Below are 14,249 nucleotides of genomic sequence, written 5' to 3'. Positions count from 1 at the left end.
CAATGTGAAAAATCACCCTCCACTACCTCTTTCTGTCAAACCTGTTTTGTAGCAAATTTGCTAACTCACCCTGGATTCCATTTGTTCTTCTAGGCCTGCCTTGCATGCGTGTGTCACCCTGCTTTAGTCAATCATCTTAGCTGCCTGTTCAAAAATAATCTCGATCAAATTTGTGAGATGCATTTAGTGGTAGGAAAGCTATTGGAAAAGATTCTGAGAACAGGATGTATTTGCATTAGGAAAGGCAAGGACTGATTGAGAACAACGTAGATGTGCGCATGGGAAATTGCATTTCACAAACGTGATTGAGATGTTTTTTGAACAGGCAGCTAAGATGACATGTAGCTGACATGTGCCTTCTTATTTCCTGTCTAGACCTTTAATTCTGCTTGTCAGCCAAGGTTTGCTTGCCTTGCTCCTCACTCTAACAGGAATATGCTGGCCATGAACTCTTCCTGTCTCACTTTTGAAAGCCTTCAATTGCCAGAGTTTCCTTTACCGGTCAACAGTCTCTCCCAATCAACTGCAGGTTCCTGTCTGATACCCTTGAAATTAGCTTTTCTCTGTACCTAGAGGTTTTAACTGGAGGACCAGTCCTGTCATTTTATATAACTATCTTGAATCTTAAAATTCTGATCACTGGCCCCAAAACGCTCCCCCCATAGAAACATCAACCACTTGCCCAGCCTCATTCCGCAAGAGGAGATTGAGCGTAGTGCTTTTTCTATTAGGACTATCTACATACTGCTTCAAAAGACTTTACTGCACGCTTTCAGCACATTCTGCCCTATCTAATCCCTTAGCACGAAGGCAGTCCCAGTCAATATTAGGGAAGTTAAAATCTCCTATTACTATAACCCTGTTATTTCTACACCTATCTGTCATTTCCTATAAATCCTGCTGACAGTTGGAGGATTCTGAAGTGTAATCCCTTACGAGTGATCACCCCTTTTCTTATATCTAAGTTGTACTCGTAGGACGTTACTGGATGTACCCCCAGCGATATCCTTTCTAACTACTCCCACGATAGTTTCCATCGCAATCAACTTCTTAAAAGTGGATCACTGCATCCAGTCAAGTTTACTAATTATTACTATATAGGAAGTCCCCTGAGCTTCAGAATGAACAAGAAAACAACTTAATCTACTTTTCTACTTCGTCCTGACGAAGGGAATTGACCTAAAATGTCAACTGTACTTCTTCCTATAGATGCTGCCTGGCCTGCTGCGTTTCACCAGCATTTTGTGTGTGTTGCTTGAATTTCCAGCATCTGCAGACTTTCTCGTGTTTGCGTTGATCTACTTTTGCTTCAGCTCAGCGAAACTGGCAGAGCAGGCACATGTTTACCACCATTGCAGCCTTCCCTGAATGCAGGCATTGGTAGACTGGATTAATATAACATTACTCCTGATAATGCAGCCCTGGAGGGTCTATTTGGGATATCTTTCTTGCAATACTACATTGAGTGCACGTGAGTGCATGTGCACTAATGTTGCATATACATAATTAGGGGCTGACACCTGTGCAATGTTGTAATAAAAACAGCATATTGTTATACTTGAAATACATTTTAAAACTTGCAGTAGAATATTTTTGCTCTTTGTGAAACATCAGGGTGCAAGATATTGAAATCTTAGGGTCAGAAAAATCTACTGAGGAAGTTTCTAGACCATTGTCTCCAGTTTATTAAGACTTCAGAGTTGCAGTATTTTACTTGGCCTGGTTGAAGCATTGTACAACTATTATGTATCGACACATTGCTTCTAAATTGTATGGAAAAAGTTTCAGAGCTAAATTTTTTTCAAGTTTCTGTCATTGTAGGAAATGATCAATATTAAAAATGTACTGTTTAATTTTAGATTTGTTTCCAACAACCCGATTTCCGTCTTTGGCTGGCAGCCTCTTCTCATCTCCTGTTCCTCCTGCCCCTTCTGTTGCTCCCCTAGGTGGCAGTAGCTCACCATCACAGGTATGATTTTAGTTTAGACCCTGTGGAAGCTTTATATAAAATTTCTTTTGCTTTTTCATGGTCCTCTTTTGCATACACCTGCAGACGACCAGAACAGCTACAATAGCAATAGTAATACAGCAGTATGTAAATCAGTAGTGCAGTTAAGCTGCATTTTCATTATAATGTTTTATGCTATTCGAATGCAAAATGGAATTGTATTATAGATGATAAATTTCCAACTTCTAATGTTACCCAAACTGTTGAAAGTTGCAGCTTGGTTTACTACCTCTTCATACTCAAGTGGGTCAATGGTTTTCACAACTAGACTGCATTCATTAACTAAAATATGCAAACTTTACACCCTCTTGTGACTGATGAAATCACAATAAGACGATGTCATAGGATGTCCATTGCACCTTAATCGTTTGGAATAGCTGAAGGTATTGCAAGAAATATTAAAACTTAATCATTTAGGTATTATACAGGTAAATCTTATCATTCTGGATGAACTTGTAGCAAAGTAGTACATAGATTGGGTTGAGCAGATATACAGTGGCATGCAAAAGTTTGGGCATCCCTGGTCAAAATTTCTGTTACTGTGAATAGCTAAGCAAGTAAAAGATGAACGGATTTCCAAAAGGCATAAAGTTAAAGATGACACATTTCTTTAATATCTTAAGCAAGAAAACTTTTTTTATTTCCATCTTTTACAGTTTCAAAATAACAAAAAAGGAAAAGGGCCTGAAGCAAAAGTTTGGGCACCCTGTGTGGCAGTACTTAGTAACACCCCCTTTGGCAAGTATCACAGCTTGTAAATGCTTTTTGTAGCCTTTCAATTCTTGTTCGGGGGATTTTCACCCATTCTTCCTTGCAGAAGACTTCTAGTTCTGTGAGATTCTTGGGCCGTCTTGCATGCACTGCTCTTCTGAGGTCTATCTACAGATTCTCGATGATGTTTAGGTCAGGGGACTGTGAGGGCCATGGCAAAACCTTCAGCTTGTGCCTCTTGAGGTACTCCATTGTGGATTTTGAGGTGTGTTTAGGTTCATTATCCTGTTGTAGAAGCCATCCTCTTCTCAGCTTCAGCTTTTTTACAGACGGTGATGTCTGCTTCCAGAATTTGCTGGTATTTAATTGAGTTCATTCTTCCCTCTACCAGTAAATGTTCCCTGTGCCACTGGCTGCAACACAAACCCAAAGCATGATCGATCCAACCCCATGCTTAACAGTTGGAGAGGGGTTCTTTTCATGAAATTCTGCACCCTTTTTTCAACAAACATACCTTTGCTCATTGCGGACAAAACGTTCTATTTTAACTTCATCAGTCCACAGGACTTGTTTCCAAAATGCATCAGGGTTGCTTAGATGTTCCTTTGAACCTTTTGAATAGAACTTTTTGGCTGCAATGAGCAAAGCTATGTTTGGAGAAAAAGCGGTGCAGAATTTCATGAAAAGAATACCTGTCCAGCTGTTAAGCACTTATGGATGGATCGATCATGCTTTGGGCTTGTTGCAGGATAATGAACCTAAACACACCTCAAAATCCACAATGGACTACCTCAAGAGGCTCAAGCTGAAGGTTTTGCCATGGGCCTCACAGTCCCCTGACCTAAACATCATCGAGAATCTGTGCATAGACCTCAAAAGAGCAGTGCACGCAAGATGGCCCAAGAATCTCACAGAACTAGAAGCCTTTTGCAAGGAAGAATGGGTGAAAATCCCCCGAACAGGAATTGAAAGGCTACAAAAAGCGTTTACAAGCTGTGATACTTGCCAAAGGCGGTGTTACTAAGTACTGCCACACAGGGTGCCCAAACTTTTGCTTCGGGCCCTTTTCCTTTTTTGTTATTTTGAAACTGTAAAAGATGGAAATAAAAAAGGTTTTTTTGCTTAAGATATTAAAGAAATGTGTCATCTTTAACTTTATGCCTTTTGGAAATCCGTTCATCTTTTACTTGCTTAGCTATTCACAGTAACAGAAATTTTGACCGGGGTGCCCAAACTTTTGCATGCAACTGTGATATTGAGGCTTCTCTGGGTACTTGTTTATAGCAGTACCAATAGCTTGCAGTGTTGGCATATTAAGTAAGATGTTCAAGAATCTCGTCGTTTACAGGTGAGCCGTAATACAGCATTTGGACTGCACTCTCTTTTATTCATAAAGCTGCAGTTCATTACCAAATGATCAATCTCTTAATCATCATTTTTTGTATCAAAGCAAACTTTCTGGGAAATCTGTTTTCTTTTGGGTGTTAGGTTTAGAAGGAACATTACAAAGTTATGGCCTAGAAAGACAACTGCAAGATGCCAGGAGAAATGACATGGTGAAGTTGAGAATCATATTAACATTTTTAAGGAAGTTTATGTACATCTCTGGGTCATTAACCTCTGGACTAGTCATTAACTTTTTGGGGAAGTTTTTTTTGCTGCTTTACGCTATTATTAGCGTGCATCCCAGTCCATCACAGGTAAAGCCCTCCCAACCATTGAGCACATCTTCAAGGAGCTCTGTCACAGGAAAAGCAGAATCCATCATCAAGGACCCCCACCATCCAGGCCATGCTCTCTTGTCATTGTTGCCAACAGCAAGGAGGTGTAAGAGCCTCAAGACCCACACCACCAGGTTCAGGAACCTTTATTGCCACTTGACCATCAGGCCCCTGGGTAACTTCACTCACCCTAACACTGAACTGATTCAACAACCTCTGGACTCATTTCAAGGACTCATATATATTACTTATTATTATTTTTTTTGTATTTGCATAATTTATTGTCTTTTGCACATTGGCTGTTTGCCCTTGTGTGCAGTTTCATTGACTCTGTTGTGTTTCTTTGTATTTATTATGAATGCCCGTAATAAAATTAATCTCAGGATTGTACGGTGCCTTGTAAAAGTATTCACCCCCAGCCCTTTGATCACATAAAAGAGTGTTACGACCAGGGATTATGATCAATTTAAGTGACATTTTTATTTGTGAATCACATGTTCCTTTTTATTTAGAGTAGAGCCCCAAAAACAGGGAAAGTTGTAAAGCATGGAAAACTAAAAAAGCAAAAAACTGAAATGTCAGTAGTTCCAAAGTATTCAACCCCCTCCCGCCCCCCCCCCACCATGCTCAGTAGTTATTTGAATCACCTCTTTCAGCTATTACGTCCAGTTGTCTTCCTGCTGAAGGGTCTCGGGCCCAAACGTCAACGGTACACTTTCCATAGATCCTGCGGAGTTCCTCCAGCATTTTATCTGCTTTGCTTGGATTTCCAGCATTTGCAGAATTTCTCTTTTTTTTTGCAACCAGTAGTCTTTTTGGATAAGTCTGTATTACTTACACACATGGAGCAAGATTTGCCTATTCCTCCTTAATCTGTGCTAGGTTCGTTGGGGAGCTGTGGTGGACAGCAGTCTTGATGTCTTGCAGAGATGTTCCATCAGATTAAGGTTAGGACTTTGACTGGGCCTCTGATGGACATCAGTTTTGAAGCCACTCCATAGTTGCTCTGGCGGTGTGTTTTTGGTCATTGTCCTGCTGAAAGACAAACTTCCTCCCTGGTTTAAGCTTTCTGACAGAGGCTAGCAGGTTTTTATCCAGGATCTCCCTATATATAAGCAGCATTATTCTTTCCATCAATCTTGTCCAGATTTCTAGTACCTGCTGTTGAATAGCATCTCCATGGCGTCATGCTACCTCCACCATACCTTACAGTAGGGATGGGATTATCTGGCTGTTTTTTTTTTAGCGTGTCGCACCAGACAGTCAGCCATTCTTGTCTGGCGCGTGGTGTCAGGATTGGTCTCCTTTCGGATTAACCGAGTCACGATATGAACGTTCCTGACTGGACCTTTTTTTTTATGATGCCGAGTGGCTAGCTTGACGCTCAACCCGGCATGGATGATAAGCGTGCTTGAGGGGGTGGCCCGACTTGGATTTGAACTCAGGAACCTTCACTCCGGAGTCCGGCACTGATGCCATTGTGCACCAGCCGGCCATCTGGCTGGTGCACAATATTAGATTTACATCACACATATCGCTTAATATAAAAAAGCATATCCTTGACCATAAATATTTTGCAAATGGTCACTCATAAGATAATGTAAAGATGTGGAAGAAGGACTTGTGGTCAGATGAGACTAAAATCGAACTTTTGGGCCTCAACGCTAAGCAGAAGTTTGTTTATCATGTTGTGCAAAGCTGATGGAGACTTATCCAAAAAGACTACTGGCTATATCTGTGAGAAGTGAGACTAAGTACAGAGCAAAGTGGGGTGAGTACTTTAGAACTGTTGACATTTAGGTTTTAACATTTTTCAGTTTTTTTGTGCTTTACAATTTCCCCTGATTTTCAGACTCTACTGTGGAAAAAGGAACATGTGATTCACAGATAAAAATTCTCAGTTAAATTGATCAAAATCCCTGTTTGTAATACTCATTTATGTGAACAAAGAGTTGGGGGGTTGAATACTTTTACAAGGCACTGCATATGGTGACTTGTATATAATTTGATAATAAATTTTCTTTGAACTTTGAATTATTTTGACATCAAATTGTCAGTAACCATATAACCATATAACAATTACAGCACGGAAACAGGCCATCTCGGCCCTTCTAGTCCGTGCCGAACTCTTACTCTCAACATCTAAAATTCCTCTGGTGGTTTGATAGTTTGCAGTTGGCTTAGGTAGCCAGACTTGCAGGGAATACTGGACAATTGTACCTAAAATGTTTAACAGGGATCTATCTTATAGTTGTGAGGTCAGCCACATTACCAGGGTAGAGGTGGTCCTGATGATCCCCATGTGACAGCGAACCCTCATTTCCAGCAAGAGAATGTCAACTTCATACATGACAATACAGCATTATCCTCCAATATCACTCGAAGAGAACCTGTACCGCACAAAGGAATAAGGCCTTCTCTGGGATGTCCGTAACTGGGTAAGATTGTAGTATGCCCTCTCCTAGTTGGACAGGGAATGACTGACAAATACAGACTTAACTGCATTCTGGAGTTGGCTCTGTGTCTTAGCATTCTGTGAGGTCATAGTACACAGATAAAGGGAAAGTACTGTGCGTCAACAAGAGAAACTTAGTACCAGTAAAGTATTATCTTGTATTCAAGCTTTCATTTCACTCTGGAAAGACCTGTCACAATGGGTCATGTTCAGGGACTGATCAACTCCACAATCACCTCCCTGACAGTGAAGGGCTAGGACCTACTTAGCAGAGTAACGCTGGGGGGAGGGAGAGATTAAGAAATGAGATCTTCAAAAGGTGATTTCTCAAAAACATATCCATTATTAAGGACCTTCACCAACCAGGACATGCCCTCTTCTCAATACTACCATCAGGGAAATGCCACAGAAGCCCGCGGACACTCACTCAATGTTTTAGGAACGGTTTCTTCCTCTCTGCTACCAGATCTCTGAACAAGTTGCATTACCTATGATAATAACCCTGGTTCTGAGAATGAGTTGTAAAACCCTTATCACTAGTTATATAGTAGAATATAATCCTCAAGAGAGACACCAGAAGCAAACTTCAGAACCAAATCTGGTGGGAGAGCATGGGGGACTGGGGAGTGTGTGTTAACACAGGTGCTCTCCTCCCCCAACATTCACAAAGTCATTTGAATGACCAGCACATTAGAAGTGGAGAAGGGTGGCTGTGTAATGTATTGTATGCAGGTTGGGTAAATCATAAAAGTAGTTGAGGTAAAGAAAACCTGGGTGTTAGAGTTCATTGTGAAAGCCCAAGGATAGTTGATAAAGAGTCCAATAAGCATCATGAGACGGCCCAGAGTTGATCACGCAGCCATTGTTGCCTAGTTATTAACTGAATTGGGTATGTTATTTAATCAAACTAAATATTGTGATTGATGTGTAACAAGCTAAGTTGGGCTGAAATAAGTACATAAAATATATGATTTCAATTTGTCCATTGGAGACTTTGCCTGGATGTACAATGGCTTTCTCCCTAATGATATAAAATAATAAACCTTTGATAATCAGAACCAAGCTGGGTGTCAGGTGATTTTCTGATATATTAATTTTGCCTTTTATAGCTATAACCTGAACTGGTGTCATATGTGCATTTTGGCAATGTAAAACTTCTAATCAGATTTGAGCATTTCCTGCTTCTTTACATTAGAGTGTAAGGGCATTCACCATGGAGCTGGAAAGAGAATATTAAATCAGCAAAGTTTTGAACTTGATTGTTGCATTTTAGTACTTAGTGTAGTTGTAATTTTCTCTTTTCAATTCAAAATGATGCCGTGTTTGCATGGAGTATTCAAATAATATCAAGAAGTGAATTTAGAAGAGACCCTGTCATTCACAATGAAATATACAGATTAAGATCAACCATTGAACATAAAGTTATATATGTAAGTTATTGATCTTAAATAGGCATTATAATACCAGAGAACATTTCAACCAACCATAGGAGATGGCTGAGCTGAAAATGGAACTTTAGGCTATTGAATTATGTTTTCACCACTGCCGACTACATGTAAACTTTTCAGGCAAACTTCTCTGCTTGGTCTATTGTTCTACTTTTATAGCCATACTTAACCCTGTATGTAATGAATTGTATTTGAAATGGAAAAGCTCATAATTTGAATTTTTGAGTAGGGGAACTGAACCAAGTGATGTCTTCATTCAAGGTACTACACTAAACAGTCTTCTCAATTTGTTGGATTGTTACGCTCATACTTCTAGGACGGGGTCCCCAACCTTTTTTGCAACGCAGACCAGTTTAATATTGACAATAATCTTGTGGACTGGCTGACCGGGGGTGGGGGGGGGTGCGGGGTGGTGTTCAAGTAGGGTTAAACTCACCTCAGCATGTCTTTTACAGTTAGGGTTGCCAACTTTCTCACTCCCAAATAAGGGACAAAAGTAGCAGTCAAATCCCGGGACACTTTACCTCAGGAAAGACCACCATGACCATGAAGCCTTGCGTGGGCACCTGTGTGTGCATGCATGACGTGTGCATGCGCGTACGTGCCAATTTTTTCCCACAAATCGGTTTTGCCTTTATCTTCCCGACTACACTGTACATACATTATTTCTACTTTATATAGGCTGTGTATTTGTCATATCATTCCTGCTTTTAGTATATGTTAGTGTTATTTTCAGTTTTATGTGTTATTTGGTATGATTTGTTAGGTTATTTTTTGGGTCTGGGAACGCTCAAAAATTTTTCCCATATAAATTAATGGTAATTGCTTCTTCGCTTCATGCCATTTCGGCAGGAAAGGTTTCATAGGAACAGTGTAAAACAGTGTATGTACAGTGTAGTCGGGAAGATAAAGGCAAAACCGATTTGTGGGAAAAAAATCGGCAGGTACGCGCATGCACACGTCATGCATGCACACACAAGTGCCCGCGCAAGGCTTCATGGTCATGGTAGTCTTTCCCGGGGTAAAGTGTCCCGGGATTGACTGCTACTTTTGTCCCTTATTTGGGAGTGAGAAAGTTGGCAACCCTAACCGTAAAAGACATGTTGAGGTGAGCTCTATCTTAGCGGGGGAAATACGGGACAAGAGCGGTCCCGTATGGGACAAACCAATTTAGCGCAATAAACGGGATGTCCTAGCAAATACGGGACAGTTGCCAACCCTATGTTCAGGTTCAACAGTGCATGACAAGGAATGAGGAAAGGTGCAGCTGACTCATATTGTTTCATCGTGACCCGGTAGCATATGGTCTGCGGCCCGGTGGTTGGGGACCTCTGTTCTTTATTTAATTTGGAGACAGACAGTTGGATTGTGTTATTGGAGAAATTGTGCTCAATTGAACAATACTGTGTATCCAGACTATTTGTAACCTGTTGTTAATTGCTTTTTTAAGGATGTCATCCTGTCGACTAGCAATCTATCTGATACAATCTCATCGGTTAATATTGAGGAAGACTTAATTCCATCTCCGGTTCCTTCAGTGATGAACCATATTGATACCCGCAATGACAGTAGTAGTTCAAAGTTTGCAGCTTTTGTTGACAGTGAAGAGTTTCAACCTCAGACAGTAATTAGCAACCAGGAGACGTTCTTACCACTGTTTTCATCCGATGTGCCGTCATCTCAGACTCCCCAAATGCAGCAGCAAAAAACGTCCAAGTTTGAAGTGCCTCCCAGCATGTCTCTGAATGCCCAGACATTCTTAAGTCCAGGGAATCAGAAGTTTACAATTTCTGCTTCGCCACCACCAGCCATTACGCATACTGCTTCTTCTACGTTTACGCAAATACCTGCTGCTACTACGTTTACCCAGAACCAGAATCTTCATCTTGCCACTAAGCAGCAAGGAGTGCCTTGTAATGTTGCTATGCAGCCACCAAAAACTCACACAACTTTTGCTGTACCAAAAGCTGGCCCTCCTGCTGGGCTTGGGAGTCGGACTAAACAGCTGCAGAAATTTGTGCCTGCAAAGTCAGAGCTTGTTCCAATAGCGCCTGCTGCTTCACCAAATGCCTTCCTAACACAGTTGTTGGCACCAGGTAAGGGCATTCTGATCTCACATTTGATATTTTCTGTGTAACTGTACAATTTGTTCTTTACGCGGAATAGAGTTTATCATTGGCATTGAATATTGGATTTTATTAGATCTTGTGCCCAAATGAAGTTTTGTTTATTTTTATTTTAGTGGTCGAAGAACTAAACAGATTTTATGTTACATGGCATAGGTTTTATTATTTTTATGACCTTTAGAAAGTGGCCATTTTAAATTTTAATCATTTTTCTAAGAGACTTGCTCTTAAATTTGGATGCGCTGAGTAAATATTTAAAAAATTAGAATAATAATACAAATAACTTTATACATTAAGATGCAGGATCAAAGTGCTTTTGTAAAAATAAATCAGTATAGTCATAAAAATACAAGACAAAATTAAAAGTCATAAGTCAAGAAACATTTTGTAGAATAAAATGTAATCAAATATACCAAACTATATAAATATAATTAACATCAAAAGGCATTAAGTAATCAGAAAGGTAGGCCAAATTAAAAAAGTAGGTTTTTTAGAAGTGTTTGGAAACATTCCACAGTACTAGTCTGGCATATCTCCATCGGAAGAGTATTCCAGATTTTTGGTGCAGAAGAGCAAAAAGGCCACCTCGCCAGTTCTTATATGCTTGTCTCTAGGAACTCTAAGCAAACCATTATTCATGGATCTAAGATTACAATTAGGGATGTAAGGGGATAGACACTCCAAAATATACAGAGGAGCTAGGTTATTCAGAGCCTTCTACACAATGAAGAGTATTTTATTATTAATCCTAATGGATACAGGCAGCCAGTCTCATGCCAAAACTGGTAAAATGTGCTCAGATTTTCTTTCTTTGGTTAGGATTCTTGCTGCTGCATTTTGAACAAGCTGCAGCTGATTTATATCTTCCTTTGGCAGTCCTGGAATGAGTGCTGTTCAACAGTCTAATCAGCTAAAAGCAGAAGAGTGCATCAGTTTCCCTGCATCTTGTGATGTAAGGTGCTCCTTCTTTCCGCTGGCCTGCAGTTCACCCTTGGGCAAGGAATAGCACATGCTTAGCCTTCCCCAATCACTGTCACGTGAAGCCATGCGAACAGGAGGTGGATGGTCGTACGAGCAGCTGGTGCATATCATAGGTCCTGGTTATGTGACTTTAAATCTGTGTCCTGAGTTACCAACCAACATAACTGCCTTTGTGTAAGCTGCCAAATCTGCAAAAAATGGTGAACATCTTTAAATTTCCCATCTAACTTCCTTTGGTTAAAGTGAACGACAACAATAAGAGCAGGAGTAGGCCACCTGGCCTTTCAAACTTGCTGTGCCATTCAGTATACTCATGGCTGATCTATGCTGGCTTTAAATCTTCTGTGCTAGTTCTCCATAACCATTAATTCCTCGATCTTTCAGATATTTATCTTACCTGCGTCTTAAATATTATTCCAGTGATCTGGCAGAAGGTTCCAGAGTTTCACTACCTTTGGAGAGAGCAGATTCCTTAGCACCTCAGATTTAAGCGAACAGTCCTTTGCATGACTCCCCCACTCTTAAATCTCTACTGTTATGGCCCCTCCACCATTTGGCTCTTGAACCAAAGGGGATAACTTCACTCAACTTCACTTGCCTCATCTTTGAAATATTCCCACAAACCTATGGACTCACTTTCAAGGACTCTTCATCTCATGTTCTGAATATATATGGCTAATTTATTTATTTTTCTTTTTTTTTGTATCTGCCATTTGTTGTTTTTTGCACCCCCACATTGGTGTAGTCTTTCATTGAGTATTATGGTTATTATTCTATTATGGATCTGTTGAGTATGCCCGCAAGAAAATGAATCTCAGGGTTGTTCATCGTGATATATACACTTTGTTAATACACTTACTTCGGGGGGGGGGGTGTCACGTGATGACGTGGGATTGAGACGTGTAAATCCGGCTCTCCCGCAACAAATCAGTAAAGTACCGTTTAAATGAAACAAAGTTGGTAAATATTTTCTGAAAACTATTTATAAACTTTGTAAGACTACTTTACGATATGCCTCCTAAACTGCAACAAAAGAAGTCTGCTGTTGCGAAGCAGCCGCGAGAGGGGAAGAAAAAAGGGCCTACTGCAACGATGGAGCCTCGGACTCAGGTTGGATCTCCTTCGGTAGAACAGGGAGCAATGGCGGTGGTAACGGTTTCTCCGAAGACAGCGGAAATGCGCATGCGCAAATCGACACAACGCAAACTACAAGAACCGACACCCACTGCAATTGAAAATGACTCAGAGTCAGAACTGGATTCTGCAGAGAACACAGATGAAGAAGAGGAGGAAGAATTGGAAACGAGTGGAAGTAAAGGAGATGATAGAGACATAAGAGAGGCTATATTGCAATCAACGGCTGAATTAAGAAAAGTAAGAGAAGAGCTTAGAGATACGAAGAGGTGCTATAATAAAGTTATGGAAAGACAGGACAAAATGGAAAAGAAGCTTCAGAAGATGGAAAGAGAAATGGGGCTTATGAATGATAGAGTGGAAAAAACAGAAAATGATTTGCTTGTCTGGAACTTGGAAAGAAACCAACTCTTGGAGAAAGTGGACATGTTGGAAAATTTCAGTAGACGTAATAATATTAAAATTGTTGGTCTTACAGAAGGTATGGAGGGAGAAAAGCCAATAGAATTTTTTCAAAGATGGATCCCGGATGTTTTGCAAATGGGAGAGGAGGCTCGACCAATTGAAATTGAGCGGGCACATAGAGCTCTAAGACCAAAACCAAAAGATGACCAATATCCACGATCGATTTTAATAAAATTCTTAAGATTTCAAGGCAAGGAAAGGATTCTACAGGCAGCTGCTCGGGCTGCCAAAGATAGAAAAAGGCCATTGATAATTAAAGGGAACAAAGCTTTTTTCTACCCTGATATAAGTTATGAACTTTTGAAGAAAAGGAAGAAGTTTAATCCAGTGAAAAAAACCCTATGGGATCATGGTTATCAATTTATACTGCGTTATCCTGCAACTTTGAAGATTTTTTTGCCTGGTGGAGAAAAAAGATTTTTTGATGACTACCAGAAAGCAGAGCAGTTTGTGCAAGATTCTCTGAATATTCACCAGATACAAGAACAAACTCAGGAGAGCGAGATAGATTGAAGATGAAGATTGGGTTAAAGAATGGTCTTGTTGGATTTTTGAAGCTGGATGAATGTATAAATATATTATTAATTATATGAGGGGGGTAAGAAAGGTTAATACTGGAGGAAATTAGTTGGGGATAGTAATACTAATTTTGTCTATATATATAACTTTTTTTGTTGCGGGGGAGCTGGAAGAAGCACTGATCGATTGCTACGTTAATCGTGTGCAAGCGTGGCTTTTGCCGCGACCCGTAAAATGGAGGGGGGTAGTGTTGTGTATCTTTTCATTCACAACATTAGTGGGGGGGGTATTTTGTTTTTTCTTTTTTTCCTATATTTTTTTCTTCTTGCCTGGAAGGTTGGGGGGGGAACACATAGCAACATGGTGAAGTTTAAAGAGATTCCCCAAGGAACTATGAGAGTTGCGAAGATAAGTAATGTTTTAGATTGGAGTAACTTTGTTAAGAATAATGACTAATTTATTGAATTTTTTGAGTTTTAATGTTAATGGGCTTAATGGACCAGTGAAAAGAAAAAGAATCTTAACATATATTTAAAAAATGAAGATAGATTTAGCTTTTTTACAGGAAACGCACCTAACAGAAACAGAACATCAGAAACTAAAGAGAGATTGGGTGGGTAATGTTGTTGCGGCTTCATTTAATTCAAAAGCGAGGGGAGTAGCAATTTTGATCAATAAAAC

General features: G+C 40.1%; 1 protein-coding gene across 1 annotated transcript in view; it reads left to right on the top strand.

Moving 5' to 3' along the window:
- mlxip (MLX interacting protein) overlaps window positions 1-14,249 on the top strand; it is a 102,464-nt gene that overhangs the window by 47,095 nt on the left and 41,120 nt on the right. The window contains exons 8-9 of the mRNA XM_063034452.1: window positions 1,860-1,969; window positions 9,794-10,439. Coding sequence (XP_062890522.1) covers window positions 1,860-1,969; window positions 9,794-10,439 — 756 coding nt within the window. The remainder of the gene's footprint in view (window positions 1-1,859; window positions 1,970-9,793; window positions 10,440-14,249) is intronic.

The sequence above is a fragment of the Mobula hypostoma genome, chromosome 27 (genome assembly GCF_963921235.1).
Source record: "Mobula hypostoma chromosome 27, sMobHyp1.1, whole genome shotgun sequence".
NCBI lineage: Eukaryota > Metazoa > Chordata > Chondrichthyes > Myliobatiformes > Myliobatidae > Mobula > Mobula hypostoma.
This window is presented reverse-complemented; position numbering and strand designations above follow the sequence as displayed.